This window comes from Callithrix jacchus, chromosome 9 (genome assembly GCF_049354715.1).
Source record: "Callithrix jacchus isolate 240 chromosome 9, calJac240_pri, whole genome shotgun sequence".
NCBI classification, from domain to species: domain Eukaryota; kingdom Metazoa; phylum Chordata; class Mammalia; order Primates; family Cebidae; genus Callithrix; species Callithrix jacchus.
This window is the reverse complement of record NC_133510.1, coordinates 73,400,291-73,426,981: the sequence shown is the minus strand read 5'-3', so window position 1 is coordinate 73,426,981 and position 26,691 is coordinate 73,400,291. Positions and strand designations below refer to the sequence as shown.

The 26,691-nt window shown below is 35.9% G+C and overlaps 1 protein-coding gene across 2 annotated transcripts in view; it reads left to right on the top strand.

Moving 5' to 3' along the window:
- The window catches only part of PTPRR (protein tyrosine phosphatase receptor type R), a 286,532-nt gene that overhangs the window by 24,359 nt on the left and 235,482 nt on the right, over positions 1–26,691 (top strand). For both annotated transcript variants that reach the window (XM_078336875.1, XM_002752758.6), the window contains exon 2: positions 6,986–7,284. In XM_078336875.1, coding sequence (XP_078193001.1) covers positions 6,986–7,284 — 299 coding nt within the window. The remainder of the gene's footprint in view (positions 1–6,985; positions 7,285–26,691) is intronic.

The window sequence follows — 26,691 nt, the reverse complement described above, 5'->3', positions numbered from 1 at the left end:
TCAGAGCTTCTGTACAGCAAAAGAAACAATCATTACAGTGAACCAGCAACCAACAGCTTCTGCAAGCTACCCATCTGACAAAGGGCTAATATCCAGAATCTACAAAGAACTAGAACAGATTTACAAGAAAAAAACAAACCCATTCAAAAGTGGGCAAAGGATGTGAACAGACACTTTTCAAAAGAAGACATATATGAGGTCAACAAACATACGAAATAATGCTCATCATCACTGGTCATTAGAGAAATGCAAATTCAAAACCTCATTGAGATACCCTCTCAGACCAGTTAGAATGGTGATCATTAAAAAATCTGGAGGCAATAGATGCTGGAGAGGGTGTGAAGAAATAGGAACACTTTTACATTTTGGTAGGAGTGTAAATTAGTTCAACCGTTATGGAAGACAGGGTGGCAATTCCTCAAGGATCTAGGAATAGAAATTCCATTTGACCCAGCAATCCCATTACTGGGTATATAGCCAAAGGATTATAAATCATTTTATTATAAAGACACATGTACACATATGTTCGTTGTGGCACTGTTTACAGTAGTAAAGAGCTGGAACCAACCCAAATGCCCATCAATGATAGACTGGACAAGTTTTCTTTTCAGAAATGTCTGTCCAAATCTTTTCCCCATTTTTTAACTAAGTTAATTTTATTGATATTGCATTGTTTGAGCTTCTTATGTATTTTTTTATATTAATCCCTTATCAGATGTGTGGTTTGCAAATAGTTTCTCCCATTCTGTGGGTTATCACTTCACTTTGTTAATTGTTTCCTTTGCTGTGCAGAAGCTTTTTTGATGCAATCCCATTTGTCTATTTTTGTTTTAGTTGCTTGTGCTTTTGGGGTCATATTTAAAAAGAAAAATCATTGCCCAGACTACTGTGGAGTTTTTTGCCTATCTTTTCTTCCCGTAGTTTTATTTATGGATTTTATATGTAAATATTTATTTAATTTTTGTATATAGTACGATGTGTTAGATTTGTATCTAAATATTTATTTGGGGTCAGTTGTTTTTTTACTTTCAGTTTTCAATTATACATTACTAACTTATACAAATGCCATTGAGTTTTGTAGGTTGCCTTTATATTTTGTGAACTTGCTAAACTTGCCTGCCTGTTCTAGGAAGATTTTGGTGAATTCTTTGGGATTTTTTTTTCTTTTTTTTTTTTTATTGCATTTTAGGTTTTGGGGTACATGTGCAGAGCATGCAATACAGTTGCATAGGTACACACAGGGCAGTGTGTTTTGTTTGCTTTCTCCCCTTCACCCACGTTTGGTATTTCTCCCCTGGCAATCCCTCCCCACCTCCCCCTCCCACTGCCCCCCCTTTTCCCCCTGTAGACCCCAGTGTTTAGTACGTCCCTCTCTGTGTCCATGTGTTCTCATTTTTCATCACCCGCCTATGAGTGAGAATATGCGGTGTTTCATTTTCTGTTCTTGTGTCAGTTTGCTGAGAATGATGTTCTCCAGATTCATCCATGTCCCTATAAACGACACGAACTCATCATTTCTGATTGCTGCATAGTATTCCATGGTGTATATGTGCCACATTTTCCCAATCCAGTCTATCATCGATGGGCATTTGGGTTGATTCCAGGTCTTTGCTATTGTAAACAGTGCTGCAATGAACATTCTTGTGCATGTGTCCTTGTAGTAGAACGATTTATAGTCCTTTGGATATATACCCAGTAATGGGATTGCTGGGTCAAATGGAATTTCTATTTCTAAGGCCTTGAGGAATCGCCACACTGTCTTCCACAATGGTTGAACTAATTTACACTCCCACCAACAGTGTAAAAGTGTTCCTTTTTCTCCACATCCTCTCCAGCATCTGTTGTCTCCAGATTTTTTAATGATCGCCATTCTAACTGGCGTGAGATGGTATCTCAGGCCAATATCCATGATGAACATAGATGCAAAAATCTTCAATAAAATATTGGCAAGCCGATTGCAACAGCAAATCAAAAACTTATTCATCATGATCAAGTAGGATTCATCCCAGGGATGCAAGGCTGGTTCAACATACGCAAGTCTATCAACGTAATTCACCACATAAACAGATCCTTGGGATTTTTTACAGAGGCTATCATGTCATCTGCAAATAAAACAGTTTTATGGCTTTTGCTTTTTTTCTTTGTCTCACTGCACTGACTGGGACTCTTAGTACAATGTTATATAGCAATGGTATGGGTGCCTTGTCCTTGTCTTAGAAGGGAAGCATTCAGTCTTTGACTGTTAAGCATGATGTTCACTGTGGGGTTTGGTGTAAATGTATTTTATCAGGTTGAGAACATTCTCTTCTATTTCTAGTTTACTTCATTTTTTCTTACTATGAATAGACATGACGTTTGTCAAATCGTTTTTTCCATCAATTAATAGGACAATATTTTTCTTCTTTCACTGTCAGTAGGGTGGGTTATACAGATTATTTTTCAAATATTGAATCAGCCCTACATTCCCAGGATGACAATCCTCACTTGTCTTTTTATATATTTCTGCATTCAATTTGCTAATATTTTGTTGAGGACTTTTGCATTTGTGTTCATGAGCAATATTGGTCTATAGTGTTTTTTGAAGGGGTGATTGTCTCTATCTGATTTTATTATCAGGGTAATTTTGGCTTCAAGAGATGGTTTTGGTGAATATTCCCCCTTCTATTTTCTGGGAGAAATTATATAGAATTGATGTTATCTTTTTCTTCATTTGGTAGAAATTTTCAATTATGCCATTTGGTTCTGAAGATTTTTGATTCAGAAAAAGTTTAAGTAAAAATGTAATTTTTTTATAATTTTAGCACAATTTAGATTACTTATTTCATCTTTGGTGAGTTTCAATGGTTTGTGGTTTTCAAGGAATTGATGATTTTTGTCTAAATTGTCTAATTTATATGTAGAGGATTGTTATTTTTCTTTTTATATGTTTTTACATCTGCTGAGTCTAATGATATCCATCTCATTTCTGATACTAGAACTTTGTAGTCTCTTTCTCTGTCAGTCTTGTGAGAGTTTTATCAACTTTACTAATCTTTTCAAAGAACTGGTTTTTGTTTCATTCATTTTTATCTCTTGTTTTTCTATTTTCAGTGTAGTGATTTCTACTTTTAACTTTTTGATTTCTTTACACTTATTTTGCTCTTTTTCTAGTTTCTTAAAGTGGAAGCTGAGATTATTGATTTGAGACCTTTATTCTAATATAAGCATTTAATGTTATTTTTTCTTCTCTAAGCACTGCTTCAACTACATCCCACAAATTATGGTATGCTATGTTTTTGTTTTAGGTCAGTTCAAATATGTTCTAATTTGTCTTGTGACTTTCTCTTTGGCCCTTGGATATTTAGAAATGTGGTTTATTTTTAATTTCCAAATTTTGGAAATATTCTTGTTTTCTTTCTGTTACTGATTTCTAGTTTAATTCCTTCATGGTCAAAGAGTATAATTTGTATAATTTGAGTTTTCAAAATATGTTATTTTATGACCTAGGATAGGGTCTATCTTGATGATTACCCCATAAGCACTTGAAAAGAATGTGTATTCTGGTGGTTTTGGTTGTCTGTTCTATAAACATCTATTAAATCCACTTGGTTGATGGGTCATTGTTTTATAAGCTTGCCGTTGCTTCTTTTCTGTGTCCTCGTTCTACTTAATACTGAGAGGGAACAGTTAAAATCTTCAGTAATAATTGTGAATTTTCCTATTTCTCCTTTCATTGTTTTCAGCTTTGTTTCATGAATTTTGAGCTCGTTTTTGATACATATTTTAGATTATTATGTATTCTCATGTACATTGCCTCATACATCCATCATTATACAATGTCCCTCTTTATCCTTGGTAATTTCTTTGCACTGAATTAATATTAATATAGTCACTCCAGCTTTCTTTTTATTAGGTTTTCCTGATGTATATATATTTTCACACTTTCACTTTGAAAGTATCTATATCATTATATTCGAAGTGAGTTTCTTGCACTTCCATACCTGCATCTGAGTCCAGGGTCTCAGGTGTTGAGAGGACAGAGAGGAAAAAGATCTGTGATGGTTGGCTGCCTTTGAATGATGGCTTCACTAACAGAGAACTTGGCATCTCAATCTTCACATTTCCAAAATGTTTACTTGAGTATATTTATAAAGCTGAAGTGAAAGAGGCAATAGAGAAGTAGCATTTGAGGATAGAAAATACAAAACTACTTCCAGACACTGGGTCAGTGGTCCTCAAACTTCAGAGTTTAAATACAAGAATTTTATTATAAATCCAGATTCCTAGGCTACATCTACAGAGATTGTGCTTTGATAGTTTTAGCCTGGGATCTGAGAAACTGCATCATCCTGTCCCAGATAGTTCCAATCCAGAGAATCCAAGGATGGCACTGTGAAAATTTTTTTCTTACCTAATGATTATGGTAGTATACCTGATATTACGCTGCTATCTTAGAACTCATTACTCAAGAGCAAGGCAGGACTAAGTTCATTTACACAGGCAAGTGGATAAAATTGGGAAATTTTAATTGTGTTTCAATTGTATTTCAATTTTTTCCTTTTATTGGTAGGCCAATTTTAGCACACATTTGTTAGCTGGATTTATGTATTCTATTTAGGTAAAGTGGCTCTGAAAAGGCTTGCTGTGATTGATAAAATATAAAAAGAAAGATTGAAGATATTTGTGTAATTTACTATTTGTCAGTTATTTCTCCTCTTTTCAGATATCTGCTTCCTCCAATCTTCTAAGCTGCTTTTTTCTTTTTTCCTTAATATTTATAGAGAATCCAGAGTAGAGGAATTGCTAGTTTTTACAGCCTTTGCTTTCCATCAAGACTTACGTTACCAACATATACGTCCTGCATCTTCAGCAACTCTGTTTGACCAATATGCCTTCAACTTTCATGTGGGGTTATAAAAATTATTTTCTTAGTCAAATACTTTCTTTCATGATATAATAGATAGCATGAGAATCATCTCTGGTAGCAATAGCCTTATCTTTTTAGACCATTTGAATTATATTTTATGTAGATTCTGAAATAGTAATGGAAATTCATCATCATGTCTTCAGTTCTGAGCATGCTAAATTGACCATACTTTTTTAAATAATCAAACCACCCATAGTTTGCCAAAGATGATAATTGGGCAATGATGACCTTTAAGTAATTGTACTTTTTCTTTGTCTGAATTAAATGCATTCCTCAGATTTGGAAATGAAACCATCATTAGGAACGTATGTAGTATACTGGAATTCAGAACAGGATACCTCAATGTTGTTATTCTTATCACTCTTTTATTAATGGAAAATGGTGCTAAAATGTTTCAGATGTATATTAACTTTCTGACCACAAGATGTTTATTTTGTATTTTACTGAAAAGTAATTTACTTTTATGTAGAAACTCTTCCAGGACACTATGTCCTGGAAGAGTTTCTACATTTCTGAAAGGAGAGTAATTTTCTTCTTTCCCTCTGAGAAACTATCTGTATCACTACAATGAAGTAATTCTTTTGGAGTTAAGAAATAAAATACTATACTATTTTCATCCTAGTTTACTTTTTTTAATATCACTCATTGAGAGATGATTCTGTGCTTTGGGAAAGGTATATTGTATGCATAAATGAACTTGGGTTTCTCACCTAAGAGAAAAGAAATTTACAATGCCCAGTAGCATGAGGACGAGATTTGCCATAATAATGCTATTGAATTTGGGCATGTAAATAGCTGAAACTTGCAACAACAACAACAAAAAAAGTGAAGGCCCTTGCAAGATTTGGGAAGTAAAAGATAGTAAGAGATTGCAGAATAATTCTTGTAAAGAGTTAAGTAATTTTCTAAGGACAGAACTTGTTGCCGGAGACATTTCCAGGGAAAACCCGGGGCACCATTGCTAGGCACTATGTTATATAACAGATCTCACATTTGTTTTTCTAATTGGTGTTTGACCTAGTAATACTCTTTTTGATTCATGTGTATTATCTATTTCCTCCTGTGGCCAGTAACAAACAAGAAAAACCATTACTCAATGCAATGAATATTTATCTAACAGAAAAAATAGAGATGAATGTTTTTGTTACTAAATAAATTTAATTGCTATAACAAAGATTCTTAAAATATAGCAGGTAAAACACAATAGAAAATTGTTTTTCTCTCCTCTAATAGTCTGAGTGGGAACTGTGAGGTTGGTACTTTGATCAGGGATCAGAATCTTTTGTCTTAGGGCTCTACCATCTTTGACACATGGTTTCCACCTCATGCTCCTACCAGACCATCTGCATTTTAGCCAGCACAAAGGAGGAAATGTAAAAAGAAAGGCCACATTAAATCTCTGCTAACATCTGTTTACTCATATTCAAATATCTATAACTTGATCAAATGGCAATGCTTAGTTCCACGAAAGACTGAGAGAAATGTAGTCTCTATCTAGATGGCCATATTACTTACATTAGTAAGAAGGAAAGGATGAATATTTTTTGGACTATTCAAAGTTTCTCCCACAATAAGTGTACTCAGATTTCTTTTCTCAGTGAGCTTAAAATATTCTATAAGTGTGAAGAAAACTGTTAATTGTAATACAAGCAACAAGTATGAAATAAGAATTGTAGGAAATGCTTATATTTCAGGAAAGCTTAAATATGATAGAACTATTTATAATTTCAGCAGCAGATAGGACATCCAGGAATAGAAGCCCAACTAGGTATTGAAACTATGGGTATAGATAAAGGAGGAAATTTCTTAGTAAAAGTGGCATCAGAATATCCAAAAAATAGAACTTTTCAAAGTACACCCACTTTTATCCACTAAGAGTCTCTGAGAGGCCTTCATACCACAAGGTGTATTCTATTTTGGGGGGATCATGAAGCAGAGAAAGAAAGATGGAGACTAACTAACCTAAATCCTTCACAAGTCTTAAAGCCTCCAAGAAAGGGTAAGTCTCTTTATTAGATACGTCTACCTCTCTTACTGAATAGGGTCTTTGGTATTGTTTCTGCTTCTTCCCTCCTCCAGGGTGCTTTTCAGGAAACAATGATCATTTTTTGGCAATTAATCAGAAGAAGAGTGGAAAGCCGGTATTTGTTTACCACCATTCACAAGACATTGAGAAGAGCCTGGATATAGCCCCACAAAAGATCAATAGACATAGCTACCATTCCTCTTCCGAAGCTCAAGTAAGCAAACGCCACCAGATTGTCAATTCAGCATTTCCTAGACCTGCATATGACCCGTCTCTCAATCTGCTGGCCATGGATGGTCAAGATCTTGAAGTGGAAAATCTTCCAATCCCGGCAGCAAATGTAATTGTGGTGGTAAGTAGCATGTTAAACTGATGCGGAGGCTGATGTTGATGCTTTCCTGTCATTGATGCTTGAAAAAAGAAAAACACTAATTGTGAATAGTCATCAGTGAATCCCAGTGGTTATGTACCACAGCACCTATTCTGTGGCACTTCTAATTTGTTACTTGACTATTGTCTGTTTTATTCCTCTTAAGTAATCTGAAAACTTGTCTGTATCCTCTGCTCATAGCAGAATGCATGATACATGGTAGATGCTTAATAAATATTTGAATAAAAGATTACTTTAGGAAGGACTTATAATTATAGTTTATTATATCCTATCCTATACTGACCCTCCTGCCTTCTGTGAGAATCTGTTTCAAGAAGATAGGCCTTAGTCTCAGCCCGTGTAAATAAATAGCACTTACTGAAGATTCTCTGGTCACTTGACTCAAATTACAGTAAATGAGATGACTGAAAGGGAGGGGTGTGGTAGAGGGCGAGTAGTTTTCTGTCACTGGAGCAAATAAAATGAGTTGGGAGTAAGTGGTAGATGATATTCCTGATATTAATGAATAAGCACCATTCTTTATTAATCAAAGTGATGAAACAATCCCATTGCTTATGTTCTTAAAGTTCCCTTGTTTGTATAATCCAGGTAAGAAGTTCCCAAATTGTGGTGGTGTCATACTTTAAATACATGCTGAGGTTGAGACCCTATTTGGACTATAGTCACTCTCTGGTGTAGCATCATCATAGGAGGTTCCACATTGAAACTACAAATCAGTAGCTAAATGGTTGTTCTTGCATTTCTGCTCTAAAATATAATCAAATGAGTTGATTTGTGAGATAATTCAATGAAACCATGTTTGCATTTTGGCAACTTCTCTATGCAACAAATGTAATTAAATTTAACAAGTTTGTTTTTCTTTTCTTTATTTTTTTAACCTACTACATACAGTGTACTTTACTCAGTATTGAGAATCAAAGTTGCATTCATCAATGTTTTTCAACTAACATACACTAATTATTTATTATGATCTAGTTTCCCCTTGGGATATCTGGAAATAGAGACAAATGAAATACAGTCTCTTCTTTTGCTTGGAAAATGTCTGGAGGAAATATCAATAATTCAATAAAAATCATAAACTGAGAATGCAAAATGAACTCTTGTTAAGGGAAAATATGTGGGTCACTTGGCATCCTGAAATACTTGAACAAGTTTTCTGCATTACATGAGTAGCAGATGTTCTGAAGGTGAAAGTCATGTACTCTGTCTATTCAGTGAAGATAAATGATGATGATAATGATGTCTCTGTGTCTGGAGATGCTCACGTTAATGCTAGGGCTTATGGGAGATATTGCATCTAGTGACCATCATATACCCATAGTCATCAACTCTTAGTCACTGTGAATTATGGTTCAAGAGGCTTTTTCTATCTTGTAATGTCATGTACTGTCTAGTTAATTTAATATTATGGACAATAAAAGGCATCGATGAGGAATTCTGGCAGGTCATTTTACCTTCAGTTTATTTGTGGTTTGGAGATTCATGAAGAAGCTGTGCTTTTTCTTTTGGGTGATGATTACATAGTGACAAATAGGCAATTTTGGTGCATTAGCTTTCCCTAGCCTCATTTGATCTAGCCTCTAACCATGCTGTGGCTTTGGTAGCTGGTAAAGCCAATTGCCAGTCCTAATGTTTCCTATAATCCACTTAGATTACTTATGCACATAATGACTTAGCAGCAAAACTGGGGAGGCAGGGTTATTTTTTAAATAATAATGTTTAGCTTCCTCAAAAAGGAAAGGGTGATACAATTAAATATCAGCTGATTTGAAGATTCATTCTATGCGGAAAAATGGATATGTGGATGAGGCATACAGGAAGCAAGGGTTATTTTCTGGGGCAGCATAATGACTTCAATGGATTAATCGACGCGTGTTTTTGCATCTCATTTGTACATGTGTATAAACATATGTATCAATGCAGACGTTCTTGTTTGAGGGATATTGTAGTGGTACTAAGAATTATTTTGTGACTTAATTTATACCTAAATAGACCATGTTAATGACTATCAGTATCTTGAACTGGAGAAATTATAGGCATTTTTTTTTCAGCCGGGGTCGAAAGCCACACTCAACCTCTAAAATTTATATGTAACTTCTAAGACTTCCTAGCTCAGAAGGATCAAGCATTGTTCCTCCAATATTTGTTTTTCTATCTTGTTTCAGCTACTATTGACAATGAGTTTTAGAATGCTACATCTAACGAAGACATGATAGTTACGTGTGTCTCTCCTCTCCTCCTGATTCCCAGTTGCTGCCGCAAAGCATTTCATGAGAGTACTTGTCCACAAATGAATTTTTTCCTCTTTCTTCTTTTTATTAGTAATCAGGAAAGTTTATAGTTTATTTATTATGAGGAGAGTATAGCACAATTAGATTGTTTATCCCAAAGAATGCTAATTATGTTCCAGAAACTCAATTAAGAAGCTGTTATTAAGATTCTGTGCAAGTACAATGTAGAGAGGATATAAATGCCCCAAGGTCAGTGCTACGGTAAGAGGAAAAACATATAGCTTTAGATGAAAGTATGCTATAAAAATCCATAGCTCTTGTCACTGGATCCTCAGGGTATTTGTTAAGCCACAAGGCCGCAACACCAGGAAGGAGGGAACTTAGAGGTACAAGTGAAAGTGGTGAAATGCAAGCAGCTACAGGCCATTTCAATTCAGCATAGGCTGCTGAGTGAAGAATGTTCTAGCCTGGCCAAAATCTGAGCAAACTGGGGACTAGTAAGATTTGGGAAGATAAGGGGTGTTTTTGACATCGGTGAAAGGGCATGGAAATGGGAAGATTATGACCAGTCTGTGAGAAGGACTTGTGGGAATAAAAATAAAGGAAAGAAGATGAAGGAGGAAGCGAAGGAAAGAAAGCAAGGAAAGAATGGGAAAAGAAGGGAGGGAAAAGGGAGGAGAGGATACAATGGCAGTTCTTAGGGAAGTGGGAAGCATTCTGTGAGCATATCGAAAGATTGTGGTGAGTTTCCAGGGGCTTGCGATTCTCTCCTTGAGATCCTAGAATCCTGAAACTTCTTGTCTTGCTCACGACTCACCCAGATCAACACACAGACATTCCATTGTTTCAGTGATACAGGACATTCCTTGCAAATACTTTTATCTGGTATTTGACTTAGAAAACTATTAAAGCCAAAACCTTGTGATATCTATGGGTTTTAATTTCATTCGAAACTTGGGTTTATGGCATACCTCAACTTTGTTCTGCTGTTGACTACATTTTGAGATTGATATTACAGGTAAAGTGATAATCTTAGACATATTTGAAAGGCTTGAAAGTCCAGCTTTCTCATTGCTTTGCCACAGTAAAGAAATTTTGTAACATTTGCTGTGCTGTGTGATGTGGATAAATAATTGTTGGACACTTTCTCAATAGGCAAATTGATTTAATTATAATTTTGTATTTGTGTAGTGGATGACCCAAAGGATGGGCTTTATCTATTTATTTATCAATAAAATTGATAAGTGAGGAATATTTTGTTGCAAGTGAAAAGAAATTGAACAGAAATTGGAGAAAATTTATTGGTTCAAATACCAACACTTTGGTAGTATATTTAGCTTTAGATTTAATTCAGTCAGCATTTAATATTTCTCCTGACATAGGAGAAAGTTAGGATCCCTGGGATATGTCTAGAAATTCAGACTGTTTGCCAATGATGACTATGCTTTAGTATATTGTGACCCCAAAGGGTCTCAAATTTGTGAAAAACCATGGTAGCCTGTATACTTCTTGATGGTGATGGTTTACATAATAGGGACAATTGGTGCTGTGTTAAGCTGTGGAGAAGCAGATATCTAGGCTCATTCTTGAGCTAAGTGACTTGCTTATGGTGGGCAAACTCCTAGAAAGCATGGCTCAAACACAGACTTTGGGAAAATTTTTAAATTAATATGTGTTAAGGGGTTATGGGATTATTAAAATAGCAAACATAATACCAAGTCCAAAGTAATAAATTGGTAAAAGGCACAAGTCTATTATAAGGTGAGGTATGACTCAGATACACTTCAATATAGTTCCAGAACCCCTGTCCCAAGTTCCCAGGTGGGATGCATATGAATCCCTAAGTGAATAAATCTGATTTTAAAAGTTGCAATACAAGGATGTTGGTTAAACAACTACCGAAAATACATGCATGCAAACTTACAAATGGAAAAGGAGAAATTGTAGAGCACTTTGGGTCCATGTGAGAAATTAGAGAATGATAAGTGAGGCATCACAAGCGAGTGGAAAAGATTATTGACCACATGAGATTGGCACAATTGAATAGCTTTTTGACAAAAAAAAATCATGATAGTGATATTATATTTTTGTTAAGTATAAAACATTGATAGCATGGTAAGAACTATGCAAGTATTATCTCATATAATTGTTATAGCAAGCCTATGGCAACAACAAAACTATTATCTCTGTTTGAGTCTTGGCTTTTCTTTCCCTCATAAACTATTGGAACATGCTGCTAACTAGTCACTGTACCCACTCTTTCCCATTTTTGTTGTAGTGACCTGCAGAAAGTTTGAATCAGATCATATCACACCACACATAGACACACAGACACACAAACACATTCACAACTGCCTTCTCATTGCCACTGAACTAAAAGTCAAACATTTTCCCATAGTCTACATCCTACATCACCTGGGATCGAAGTTTCCCAGAACTCTTGCCTAAGGATTCTAATTCCACAGTTCTGGGATGGATCCCAGGAATCGATGCATTCAGCAAGCATTCTGGAGGATGCTTGAATTTTCAGAGGTTTGAGAAGCATAGCACACAGTAGGCCTACCTCTGTGTCTCTGAGCCCATCTCCTACCACGTCACCTTTTTCTGACTCCTTGCAAACTGCTCTGGCCTTCTTTCTACCTCGGGACAGTGAGCCTATTCTGCGTAGAATCTTACCCTTGTTATTCTACCTAGAATAACACAATTCCTGCAAATCTTTTGTCTAGCACATAATGAAGGGTCATTTTAAAATTAATAAATGTCAAATAACAGAATGTAGAGATGATGAATGATTTTTTTATTGCATTCTTTGACCTCAACCTGCTGTAAATTTCCTACTTTTTTCTACAAGTTAGTTTTTTTTAATTTTTTTTTTTTTTTTTGGCAGAATCTTGCTCTGTTGCCCAGGCTGCAGGGCAGTGGTGCAATCTAGGCTCACTGCAACCTTCACCTCCTGGGTACAAGCAGTTCTCCTGCCTCAGCCTCCTAAGTAGCTGGGACTATAGTCGTGCATCACCATGCCAGGCTGTTTTTTGTGTGTTTTTGGTAGAGACAGGGTTTAGCCATGTTGGGCTGGCTGGTCTCAAACTCCTGACATCGAGTGATCCCACATCGGCTTCCCACAGTGCGGAGATTACAGGCATGAGCCACTGTGCCTGGCTCCTACTTAAATTTTTAACAGACAGCTTGGATAGTTTTAAGGAAGAAATTTCAAAAGTAGAAATGTGAAACCAAAAAGAAAATAAACATTTGGAACATATGACATCACTGAAAGAAGGAGGGAGCTGTTTTAGACCTAGCCATCGTGACACTGTTTAACACTACAGCCTCCATAGACGTTTATGTCTACCTGCCTGCATTATTTTTCTTCGTAGTGCTTATGGAGCACCCCTAGCTGTTACCTTTTATGTCTCTTTCTTCCCCAATCATAATGTATGTTCCACAAGATTGGGATTTTTCTATTTTGTTCCTGCTGTATTTCCAGCAACCACAATAGTATAAGAGCTCAAAACTCTTTAATTGATGAAAGAATGAGTTGATGCCAAAAGAAAGACAATTCAAAAGCTTGTATTTAAATAAATAGTGCATCTCATTATCAAGAAAACATGTTTGAGCACACAATTTTAACACTTAATTACCTATTATCATGTGATCTCGTGTTACATTTTCTCTACCCACCTAGAGTGGAAATTCTGTGAAAAATATACTTGTTTTGTATCTATAACCTCTCAATAGCAAATGCAAAATAGCTAGTCAGTGAATATTGATGATTGCTTAATCTACTTCCAGGAGTCAAAATCATTTGACTTGACTTAAAGGATTCACAATAGCCATTTCACAGATATTAATAAAAAAATACAGTGTTCAATTAGATTTTATTTTTAAGAAAGTCTAGAAAAAGAAACTCAATGGTCTACTGAAGGAGTTTGGTTGAACTTTTGTTCTCTTAACATATTGTTAATGCTTCCTATTCAATTATAACATCTTCTTATATAATCACCTTCTTATATAATCACCAGACTTGCACTGTGAAAAGCTTCATGCTTAGATTTCCTCAGCTATTACTGTCTGCTTGCAAAATAGTCTTGAAGTAGAAATTCCATTCTTGAGCTTGGCATCCTGACAGTCATAACTGTCACCATCTGTTGCTTTTCACCATTTCTAGCTATTAAAGCAGCAAGTAGGATGCTGGAATGCACTCTGGAAATGCTAGAGGCTAAGCCTCAGCAATGTCTGGGTGACGTTAGGACCCTGGACCACTCAGTGCATCTGCTTGTTTGGGATCATACACACTCGATATTAGGATGACTCAAGCCTTAAGAGAGCTAGTTTAATTGATTATCATTACTAAAGACAGTCCTTGCTCTCCAGGTGCAATGAATCGGTAGGGAATAATTTAGTAATATTTTTGTTCTGATTCTAAAAATTATGCATTTTCATAGAGTTGTAGAATATTTAGAAAGCTTAGATAAGGAAAAAGGAAGATAAAAACCATTCTTAACTGTTAGATAACCAAGGTAATCTTACTCTCTGTGTATATTCTTTTCTGTTAACAGGTGTGCGTATACTTTTATAAAAGTATGAAATCTGCATATATGTACTTTATAATTTTTTACTTAGTTTATATGTTTATATTATGGATGGCTTTCTGAGTCATTAAATATCTTTGCATGGCATCATGTTTAACAACTGCTAAAAATTTCATTGTATAGTAACTTTCAGTTTTATATATTGTCTTGTATTCCCAGTACAGTCATTGATTTAAGACCACTAATCCTGAGAAGGGGAAATACATGATGACTATATCAAATATAGTATTATTTTCTTTTCTCATTTCTCTTTTTTTTTTTTTTTTTTTTTTTTTTTTTTTTTTTGCAACAGTCTCCCTCTGTCACCAGGCTGGAGTGCAGTGGCACGATCTCGGGTCACTGCAACTTCCGTTTTCCGATTTCAAGTAATTCTCCTGCCTCCGCCTTCCGAGTAGATGGGACAACAGGCACGCACCACCACGTCCGGCTAATTTTTTGTACTTTTAGGAGAGATGGGGTTTCACCATGTTGGCCAGGATGATCTCGGTCTCTTGACCTCGTGATCCACCTACCTCGGCCTTCCAAAGTGCTGGGATTACAGGCGTGAGCCACCACGGCCTGGCCAATATTATTTTCTTAGCAATTGCCCAATTAATATTACTGAGAGAATTTGGTGAGCTTATCTCAGAGAAAGCCACTTTCTTTATAAACTCTTCATAAAATTGTAACATAGATCTAATTATTTTTTTCATTTGGGCAAATTATGTACACTTCATAGGTCTTAGACCTTAAATCTTAAGTAAGGTGAATTATTTAAAATAGCCAAAGAATTAAACAGAGCAAACAAAGACAATGTTCTGATTAGAAGATACAAAATATTCTATTTTAGGACTTTTCTTTGAGGAAGAAAGGCAGTGTTGTTCCTCTTTACATTGGAGCCTGAAAAACTTTTAATCCAAAATTTTCACAATAATGTCAAAAAATAGGATCTGCAGATAAATGAAAATAATATCTTAGGAGCAAATATTTACTTGGAGCTTCCACTTCTCTCTAAAATTGCCTTTTGTTTTACAGTTAGGAACTGTTCTCTCGCGTGCCTTTTGTTAATGACTTTGTCCCTTTTCCTTTCTTTCTTTGTGTACTTACCTGTAATCATAAATGCCTGTAAATCAAGCTTACTGTCTTGTTACTACTCAGTAGTTCACTTAAAAATCTCACTGTTCATGGCTGATTATCCTGGGCTTCCTGGGCATTTGGCCCTGCCGTCTGTGAGGGGATTGGCACCACTTAGCAAAATGCTTTAGTTTTCTCACTATGATCCCTATGACTCAGGTGGTAGAAACGTGTTTCTTTCTCTTGCTTTAGGAAAAATATGAGAGCTACAAGTCCCTAGAGGGTTCTCTATGAGCAAATTGATGATGCCTAACTCACAGTGCTAGTCTACAACTGGAATGTTAGTTTAGAGTTCAGACAGGTCACAGCCAAACCTTTAGACCTGGGAGATATGCACAGACCCAAGCATGGCAGTTAACACTGTGTGAGTGGGTGAGAGAATGCAAACAGAGGGAAATCACAGAATATAATAGGCTATGACTGGGCAGGAGTGGAAAGAGGACCAACACAGAGAACAGATGGAAATGTGGGAACTCATTGCATACATTCTTCTGGAAGTCTTGACCACTCAAGATTTCAGCCAAATATTAGTTTTTCATAAAAATTAAAGTCTGCTTCCTAACTAACCCTTTCATTTATTTCCTGGGAGGGTATAAGACCCCAGGTCTGGCTGTGACATTATTGTGACATTTGAAATAAAACCCAGTATTTTAATAAAGTAGCACAGTTTCTACGGACATAAAAAAAAAAAACTCAAAAAATGAAAGGCACACGGCTTTTCATTTAACTTAATATAGTCCTTGGCACACAACAGTTCTTAAATACTTGAACCAAAAAGAAATTATCTGCAGGTTACAGGACAGAATTGAGGAGGAATGAGAAAAAATCATCAAAATAGGTCAAGGCCCCAGCTTAAGCTGGGTGAAGGTGCTGTTGTTAAGATATTATCCACACTCAGGTAATCAGTCGGCTTACCAGAAAAGTGGTAAGAGTGGAGGAAACACTGGACATAGTTAAAAATAGCTATAGTATAATAGTGTTTGTGGCTCAAATCTTTGCTTTGTCCCCTCTAATTTGTATGTGACTTTTGTGATTTATTAAGTCTTCGTTTCATTATCTTTTTTTTTTTGAGATGGAGTTTTGCTCTTGTTGCCCAGGCTGGAGTGCAATGGCACCATCTTGGCTCACTGCAACCTCTGCTTCCTAGGTTCAAGCAATTCTCCTTCCTTGGCCTTCACAGTGACTGGATTTATAGGCACCCGCCACCACACCCAGCTAATTGTTGCATTTTTAGTAGAGACAGATTTCACTATGTTGGCCAGGCTGGTCTCAAACTCAAATCAGCCTTCACCTCCCAAAGTGTTGGAATTACAGGCATAAGCCACTGTGCCTGGCTTTCATTGTATTTTAAATGGGAGGATTAAAACTACCAACTTCATAGAGGTATATAGATTAAATAATAAAACACATCTAGAACTCTTAAATGGTGCCTAGTACATAGTAAGCACTTAATAAATAGTAATCATAGGGGTAGAAATGTTATTGCTATTTTTTAGGCAAAGTGCAGATCAAAGTAACTCATTAATATATCTGGGACTCAAACCAGTAGTGGATTAGGTGAGAATCTGGAACTTATAAAGACTTGAGGATATAAAGTCTCTTTGGGTCAGTGTTGGCAACAAGTGATGTAAGTCTAAATATTAGAAAATGCCTATCAAGAAATACCAGCAATAGGTTTCAGATGAATATTTGGGCAAATTTAAAAAGTGTGTCTTGGCCAGGCACGGTGGCTCAGGCCTGTAATCCCAGCACTTTGGGAGGCCAAGGTGGGTGGATCACAAAGTCAGGAGTTCAAGACCAACCTGTCCCAAGTTGCTGAAACCCCAACTCTACTGAAAATACAAAGCTGAGTGTGGTGGCAGATGCCTGTAATCCCAGTTACCTAGGAGGCTGAGCAGGGAATTGTTTGAACTCAGGAAGCAGAGGTTGCAGTGAGCTGAGATTGCGCCACTGCACTCCAGCCTGAGTGACAGAGTTAGACTCTGTCTCAAAAAAAAAAAAAAAAAAAAAGTGTGTCTTACTGAATCATCATATTCCAAGTCACTATGGGAGAATAAAGTTTTTATACATAGATGTAATCACAGAGGCAAACTCTTGGGTCTCACTGGACTGACCTCCTTGACTCTTATTTCTTGTTCCTCCCTTTTCTCCAAAGTGTTTAATATGATAAGACATATAAATATTGTATTATGATAAGACACATAAACATTGTTTATGGGTCTCCTGGTGGTGGTTTAGCCTAGAGTATTCTTGGTGTCCTATATCCTCCAGGAACCCAGGGGGTGGATAGCAGCCATGGCAGTAACTTAGGATATAGTTTCTGACCATCACTCCTCCTATTTATCATAGCTAGTGATGGGGTGGAAATAATCTTGGAATCAGCAATAACAAGTAAAGGCATAGATCCCAAAGGAAATACCTCCAGGGCTAGGCCAGTGTAAATATTTAATGGCAAAGCTTCTAGATTTGGAGATCTCTTCATTTTGTCTTGTGCAGGATTAGATTTCAATTTGCTTGTTGAAGTTTGGAAAGAAAGATGTTGATGTAGGAGATTCAGTAGTCCAGCCATGGGGTGACAATAAAAACCTTTAACAAGGTTGAAGAAGATTGGTAATAGTTATTGGTATGAAACTAAACAACAAATCCAGCAGCATGGCACAAAGGCTGTGTCAAAATAGTGTCACAACAATCACCCAATACTTTAGAAAACAAATACAGGAAATGTTTAAGTCTCCACTCTCTGACTAGTTAAAAAGAATATATCATTTCCTTATGCTCTTTATAAAAGAACTATTTCAAATATATTTGCTGCTTCTCACTGTTGAATCTATTCGTTGTGTCAAAATGACTTCAGAAATACAAATATGCATGTTGTCGACATAGCTATTTATCATTGTCCTTTCATAAAGAAGATTGGCCAGAATCTTCTACTTAAGACATTTTCTAAAGTTTGTTATTGAAGGATGGAAATATAATCCAGCCAGTATTCATATCTCAAGTTGTTTCTTTCCTTACCTAGATGACACATTTGGACCATTTGAGTCTAGCAAAGTCAAGAGAACGTTACCAATTTTAGATGTCTTTCTGTTTGGCCTACATATTCACATGGTTTAGGCTTTCGACTGAAACAAGAAGTTAGCAACAAACAGCTTCCAGTAAAAAAAAAAAAAATCCAGCTTTGAGAGAATAGGCCAAATGTTCACAAATAGTTTCTACAATTGTGGGAAGAGGTGTGTGTGTGTGTGTGTGTGTGTGTGTGTTAGATATGTTTGCCCTCCTCTATGAAAATGATAGTCAGGTGATGCAAATTCCAAGACATCCTGAAGGACTTAGAGAATACTGAGAATACTATGTGTTAGGATGACCAGAGTGAGGAATCTGTGTTCTTGCTAAGATTCCTTGATTATATTAATTAACATCATCCAGTCAATTATTCTCAGTATCTTGGGGTTCTGTATCTGCTTGTGTATCTATAGTTAAACAAATCCCCTAATTATTTCATGTTCCCATTGCTGACCAAGTGAAGCTGCATTATTTAAGAATTTGTTTATTTTTCCTGCCTGAGAACATGGCAACTAGAATTAGAGGTTTTAACCTGAACAAGTACGTGTTATTTCTATGTGCTTTGAGCCATCAAATTGATTTCTGTTTCTTTTTTGAAGTTGATCTGTTTTAAAATAGGAAATTTTAGGCAGCATATACAAAAATCTCCTTGAATGGGCTGCTAGGCAAATTCTTTGGATATAGGCTTTAAAAAAATCAGCCACCATTATTTATGGGAAAATGAATTTTAAAAGTTTTCATGTATTACAAGTAATTGTGCCATCTATATATGAAGTATAACTTTTAAAATAAAAATCTAATTGATAAAATCAAGTCTATGCCAAGCTGGCTTATAAAAAAAAATAGCCAAGTTAAGGAAACAATATGTTCTGATAAGGAGCATAAATAAGTCATAGAGACTTGAGAAATTGTAAGTAATATCTGTAAGGAACTAGGAATCAGTAAGGACAATGGGCTTCTCAGATGTGTAAAAGTTTCCAGTGAACACTGAATTCTTGCTCCTTGAAACATTCATTCATTCAAAAAAAAATATGGAATTTATCCTGAATCCTAGGCAGTACAAAGACTCTAGGGATACAATAGTGAACAAGATAAACAAGATCATTGCAGCTGTGTAGTTTATATTCTAATGGAAGAAAAACAACAGAACAAGTAAACAAATGAACACGATAATTCCAGATGGTGCTAAGTGCAATAGAGAAAACAAAGCCATGTGGCAGGGAGAAAATAATGGGACTACCTTGTACTGGAGACTGAAGAATCTTATTAGATATTCACAGACACTTAGGGAGTAAATCAAGGTATAATTGGAAGCTGTGTGGTAGAAGAGTAACTTTGGAGTTAGCAGAACTGTGTTAGGATTCCAAATTAGGCATTTACGAATTGTGTTTCCTTCAATGACTTAGTTACCATCTTGTATTTCGGTTTTCTTGTTTATAAAAAAAAAAAAAAAAAAATAAGTGATACAATAATAATACCCATCCTGTGGAACTGTGGGGATTGAATGAGATAAGACATTAAAGCACTTGGCATTATGCTTGACCCATACTAAGATCCTTATAAAAATTGACTGTTATTGGCATTATATGGAACAATGGAAAATGTATCTTTCTGGCCTCAGTACCAAGAAATCTTGTATTTCTCCTAAGCTGTTGGTTGGCTGGTGATTATATCTTTTAAACACTGAGAATTATTATTTTCTTTCCTTTGACTACTAAAAAGCTGAGAGCCAAAATTGTGGTTTACCTCTAACAAATATAGAGAGCTTTACTGAGTGCCTTATTTATTTTGTGAACTAACCTCTTTCTTGGCTGTTTTCTTTTCTTTCCTCATATTCCCTCTAATTTAATTTTATTATTTCCTTTTTATTCAATTATATTTTGTATTATGCATGTTTTTGTAAGCTGCCACAAATCTTTTCTGTAACATGTTCTATCTAAACAAATAGTCACTATAACAAAATAGCAATCAGTGTGGACAAGTTAAGTCTGAATACTACACAGCAAGAACTCCCCTTACAGGGAGAAATTGTTTATCCATTAAATATGGGGAAAAAAAACTATATTTCCTAAGATAGAATTGCAATATACATGATGATCTGTTTGGCTCATTGCTCAGCAGGCCCCAACATCAGTCCAATCTTAATGCTGGGTACCAATTCTGCTTCCTAATGTAAGCAGCTTGAGGCAGTGGTAACAGAATGGTTTTGGAAGTAGACATGCCAGGTTCATGTGCCTGTTCTACTATGGACTGCCTTTGAGATCATGGAAAAAATCAATGAAGATTTCTGAGTCTTTCTTTCTTCATTTTTTTTTTATTATACTTTAAGTTCTGGGGAACATGTGCAGAATGTGCAGGTTTGTTACACAGGTATACATGTGACATGGTGGTTTGCTGCAGCCATCAACCTTCATCTCCATTAGATATTTCTCCTAATGCTATTCGTCCTTCTGCCCTCATCCCCCAACAGGTCCCAGTGTGTGATGTTCCACTCCCTATGTCCATGTGTTCTCATTGTTCAACTCCCACCTATGAACATACAATGTTTGGTTTTCTGTTCTTGTGTTAGTTTGCTGAGAATGATGGTTTCCATCTTCATACATGTCCTTGCAAAGGGCATGAACTCATCCTTTTTGATGGCTATATAGTATTCCATGGTGTGTATGTGCCATATTTTCTTTATCCAATCTATCATTGATGGACATTTGGGTTGGTTACAAGTCTTCACTATTGTGAACAGTGCCACAATAAATATACGTGTTCACGTGTCTTTATAGTAAGGTGATTTACAATTCTTTGGGTATATACCCAGAAAGGGGATTGCTCAGTCAAATGGTGTTACTAGTTCTAGATCTATGAGAAATTGCCACACTGTCTTCCACAATGGTTGAACTAATTTACACTCCCACCAACAGTGTAAAAGCATTCCTATTTCTCCACATCCTCTTCAGCATCTGTTGTTTCCTGACTTTTTAATGAATGCCACTCCAACTGGTGTGAGATGGTATCTCCTTGTGGTTTTGACTTGCATTTCTCTAATGATCAGTGGTGATGAGCATTTTTTCGTATATTTGTTGGCTGCATAAATGCCTTCTTTTGAGAAATGTCTTCATATCCTTTGCCCACTTTTTGATGATTTTTTTTCTTCTTGTAAATTTAATTTGTTTGTAGATCTGGATATTAGCCCTTTGTCAGATGGAGAGATTGCACAAGTTTCCTCCCATTCTGTAGGCTGCCTGTTCACTCTGATGATAGTTTCTTTTGCTGTGCAGAAGCTCTTTAGTTTAATTAGATCCCATTTGTCAATTTTGGCTTTTGTAACCATTGCTTTTGGTGTTTTAGGCAAACCTGACAAAAACAAGCAATGGGGAAAGGATATCCTATTTAATAAATGGTGTTGGGAAAACTGGCTAGCCGTATGCAGAAAGCTGAAACTGGATCCCATCCTTATGCGTTATACAAAAATTAACTCAAGGGAGATTAAGGACTTAAATGTAAGACCCAAAATTATAAAAAGAAAACATAGGCAATACCATTCAGGACCAAGGCATGGGCAAAGACTTTATGACTAAAACACCAAAAGCAATGTTTCTTCATTTTAATGGTAATTGTAATACCTGACCTGGGTACTCATTTGATTCTTTCTGGTATTAGTGAGTGTGTTCTGTGAAGCACACTGCATTGTGATTATGTCACTTATCATGGTTGTGGTATTGATAGTGAGGACAATGATGATAATTGACAGGCTTTTTAATTCTGTTGCTGATCTACCCTGATTTTGGAGTAAATCTTAAAACTGTATGGGATTCTTGCCTCAGACAAATTTAGGAGGTACCCTTTGCACTGTAGTGTAAGTAAATGGCATCCCCTGGAGCTGTGCATCACACAGCCCTACACAGCCACATGTGCTGGCCTGACCAAAGCTCTGCTCATATTCCATTTCTAGTTACCTCATCTTCCCTGCCTGAGTGTGTGCTTTGTTGAGTCAACTGGCACTTCATTTCCTCTGAGACTGGAAACCTGCCTTGTTAATAGTTTTGACTTTGATCTTGGATCTCACAGCCAGCCCACCTCTATCTGCTGGTAGTTTTTTATGTCACCATGGTCTACCTTCTTGTGAGGCACCCAACTGCTACTCTTATCTGCTGAGAGCCCAAACATCTTTTCTGTTCAGCCAGAATGTGCTGCCTAGCACTTGCCATATGTTCGTCTCTTATCACCTGCTTCTAGATCCAGCTCATTCATTTCACCTACATTTTTTCTGAAGTAAATAATGTAGTGATGCCTTTAAGTTCTTCACATTAGTTATATTGTCAGTAACTTCTGTTAGAAGCATTTTAAAAAAAGATGTTATTAATCCAAATGCACAGTAACTCCCAATTTATCAGGGAAGATCAAGTAATAAAGATGCCATAGACTTAAGCACACACTCTAGGTAATTGAAGCTTACATTTGCAAGGATGTAAATCTTTTTAATTTATATTTCCTTTAAATACATATATAGATTTTTACTGTTTTGAAAATTGGGTCATATTTAATCTGCAAGTGCCTTTTCTTAATAGGTCATAACATTAATATTAAAAATATATTTTCTTAATAGGTCATAGATATAACTCAGGAATTTTACATTATAAAATCAAATTATTTCTTCTAAATAGATGCATAATTTTCATGTTTGTATGTACTGAAATGATTCTTCTGAATCAATGTACATCTATGTCATATACATTCATTCATTGTGTGTTTTATGTTTACCACACAAAATTGCTATGATAATCATCTTTTATAGAAAACTCTAGAGAAGGAAGAACATGTATATGTACATGTGCAAACAATACATATATATGTAGTACATATACATATATGTGTGTTTACACATTTACACATATATGTGAATTGGATATATTTTCAAAAGATAGATTATTTAGCTCGAGTATTTTAATTACTAAATTACCAAATTATATTTTTTAAAACATTGTTAACAATTTATCTTCCCACCAGCAATGTACATAAAGGTACCTGATTTACTTAAAGCCTCTCCAGAAGTAGTTTGCTGTTGTTCTTTTTAATTTTTGAAAGCTGTACTTCATTACTGCTTTCCTTTGCATCTCCCTGACTATGGAAAAAGACAACATCTTTCATTTGTCAGTTACTTGGAGTTCCTCTCATGCACACTGCTTAGTTTTGTCCTGTACATTGAGTTATCTTCTCCTTCACAGTTTTTAACAGCTCTTTGTTTATTGGAGCATAATCCTTTTGTCTGCCATATGGGTTACAGGTACTTCTTCCTGCATAATCACTTCCCTTTTTATGGTGTCTTTTAAAAAAAAATGTTTTGTGTTCAAATATTTTTGTCTCAAGAAACTACCTTTTGTGACCATGTCTCTCTTTTTTTCTACTTAGCAAAAAAATCCCAGTCATTCTTACCAGGCAGATTTAACTTTCTCATTTATCATTCCCTAGTTTCTTTATATGTAGATAAACTTAGGCATGTATACACGACTACATAGGTAAGAAATCATTGATTTCATTTTTATTGCAGTCATATTTGTTTGATATTTTATTGGCTTCCCTCTCCTCTCCTCTTTCCTTTTACCCACTTAATTGTCTTCTATTTGAATCTCCATATTTCCTGGTCTGTCATATTAAGAACCCAATATGTATATGAATTCTTTCATTTATTTTCTTCATGCTTAACTAATCCTACATTCATACATGCACAATCTCACAAAAATATGTACATTTATGCATACACATATCCATATAGTAATTGTGCTGTTTGTATTCTACAAATGTGTTATAATGTGTTTTTTTAAATTTTTTGCATTTTTTAATTGCATTTTAGGTTTGGGGGTACGTGTGAAGAACATGCAAGATAGTTGCATAGGTACACACGTGGCAGTGTGATTTGCTGCCTTCCTCCCCTTCACCTATATCTGGCATTTCTCCCCATGCTATCTCTCCCCAACTCCCCACCCCCTGCTGTCCCTCCCCTATTACCCCCAACAGAACCCAGTGTGTAGTGCTCCCCTTCCTGCGTCCATGTGTTCTCATTTTTCAACACCCGCCTATGAGTGAGAACATGTGGTATTTCATTTTCTGTTCTTGTGTCAGTTTGCTGAGAATGATGTTCTCCAGGTTCATCTATGTCCCTAGAAAGGACACGAACTCATCATTTTTGATGGCTGCATAATATTCCATGTGCCACATTTTCCCTGTCCAGTCTATCATCGATGGGCATTTGGGTTGGTTCCAGGTCTTTATATAATGTTAAGCACACTTCTCGGCTTTTTGTTTCTTTTCTGTCTCAATATCCATGGAAAACTTTCCTAATCAATGGTCAGATTCTAACTGATTCTTTTTAATGGTGCATTTTCATGGTATGGTTATTCCATAACTTATTCAACCATTTCTCTATTAATAATTCACATTGTTTATACCTTTATTTTTGGCCCTATGAATAATGTTATAAAAACATATTTGTACATTTGCTGCTACATGTCAGTGCTTTTATTTCTGTGGAACAGATTCCCTAAAGTAAGGTTGCTTTTTAAAAAAAAGTTCTATATAACTGAATTTGTTTCCCAAGAGATAATGATAATTTGCATTTCTACCAATAATTTCTGGAGTATCCACCATTCATCTCTACCAGAATCACTCTTTGTTTTGTGACTGATAGGCATAAATTTTTATCTCATTATTATTTCTGGTTTCTCAAAGAAGCTACCAAAAATAACTTGCCCTTTCTGGATGACTCCAGATTATTCATCATTCTTTACTGCACTGTGCAGTGTGTTAGCTTTGTGAGTTTCCTGCACCACTCTGAATATCTTTCTTGCCACCCGTGCCTGACTCCAGTGGTTTCCTTGCCCACACCACCACCCTGCTTATTTGGCTGTCTCTGATATTTTTAAAAAGCTTGGGCTTTAAAACCAGAGGACTTTTTTGGTTCAAAATATTTAAACATCAGTCAATATGACTCTGACTGAAGAGTAAATGTAACTGGCAAAAAGAGTGCTGTTTATGATTTTAGCTTGATATTTTAATAATCATTCAGCTCTTAAAATTTGCTTTTCAGAAAGGTATCTTAGTTAATAAAAGACAGTTAAAAGGCTTGGGTTCTGCTCTTCAAAGCTGTTGAACACCATTTTCAGTCTACTACATAATAGCCTCAGGACCCGCTTATCACATAACAGGAAAACTTTTCAACGTAAAATCACCAGCTTAGAACAAAGTGGTTACCTCCATTATGACATACTGACAAATTCTATAATGCTGTATGTTTACACTCACCCATATACTGCCACACAACACTAACATTCACAGATACTCTGGTCTTTAGAGTGTCCCAAACACTGGCATGTGGAAACATTTATTTTCTCTCTTACCCACCCCCGACCCCTCCCAGACCTTGTCTCTAGTACATTCTCATGATAAAATTACAGCCTAGACAAATGACTTCAGGAAAAGATAAGACATGGCACAGAAGGAAACGTAACACATGGTAAATGTGGTCCTGTATGTCCAGCACTCTCCCAGGGAAGTTAGTCTTGGTCAAAAGATTCCACATATTTTTGTTCAGTAGATTCATGAACAGTGAGAAAAATTCCTCAGTTCTCTTTAAGACGTTTCATCGGTCATTTCAATTCCTTTTACTTTTATTATAGACTCAACAAAGCTGACTTCTGTTTAGGGATGGGCATCCCATCCAGCTACACTACAGGATGAAAATACATCCATTAAAAGGATCTTAGAATTCTGCTTCCTCTGCAATTGTTTCTCAGTGTAAATAAAATCACTAGGCACCTTCATTTCCTAGGCATTCTGACTGGCATGAGTTAGTCTCACAGGGTTCCATTATCCCTGGACACTGACAAGAGGGAGTGAGTCTCAAAGGTCAGTTCCAAATCATGGAGAGCTGGCTGCCTGATCATTTTACTCCACAGTGAAGTCTGGTTTATTTCAGTCACTTGATCTCCAAATGTATACAAGTACTCATATGGATAGGGGTCTTACCTACCACCTGTTCAAATCACTCATTTTGTGCATAGTCTCAAGAAATATGAGATGGCTTGTTTGAGATGGAAAGCTCATCAGAGACAAAAAAAACCTTGAATCAGATCATCCAACTTCATTTTTTTCTCACTAAAATCAGAATATCAATATCTGACTTTTCTATTTCCCTCACAGGGATTTCAGTAATCATCAAATAAATTAATAAAAACACTTTGAAATATTTATGTTATGCACAAAGGTCAGATGTCATAAGATTGTTTTAAAGTTTATTGTTGTATTTCTTCCAGTAGGAACATAAGACATCACTGGATGGATTATAACAGCCATCCCTTACTGAGTTACTGTATATGAATAGG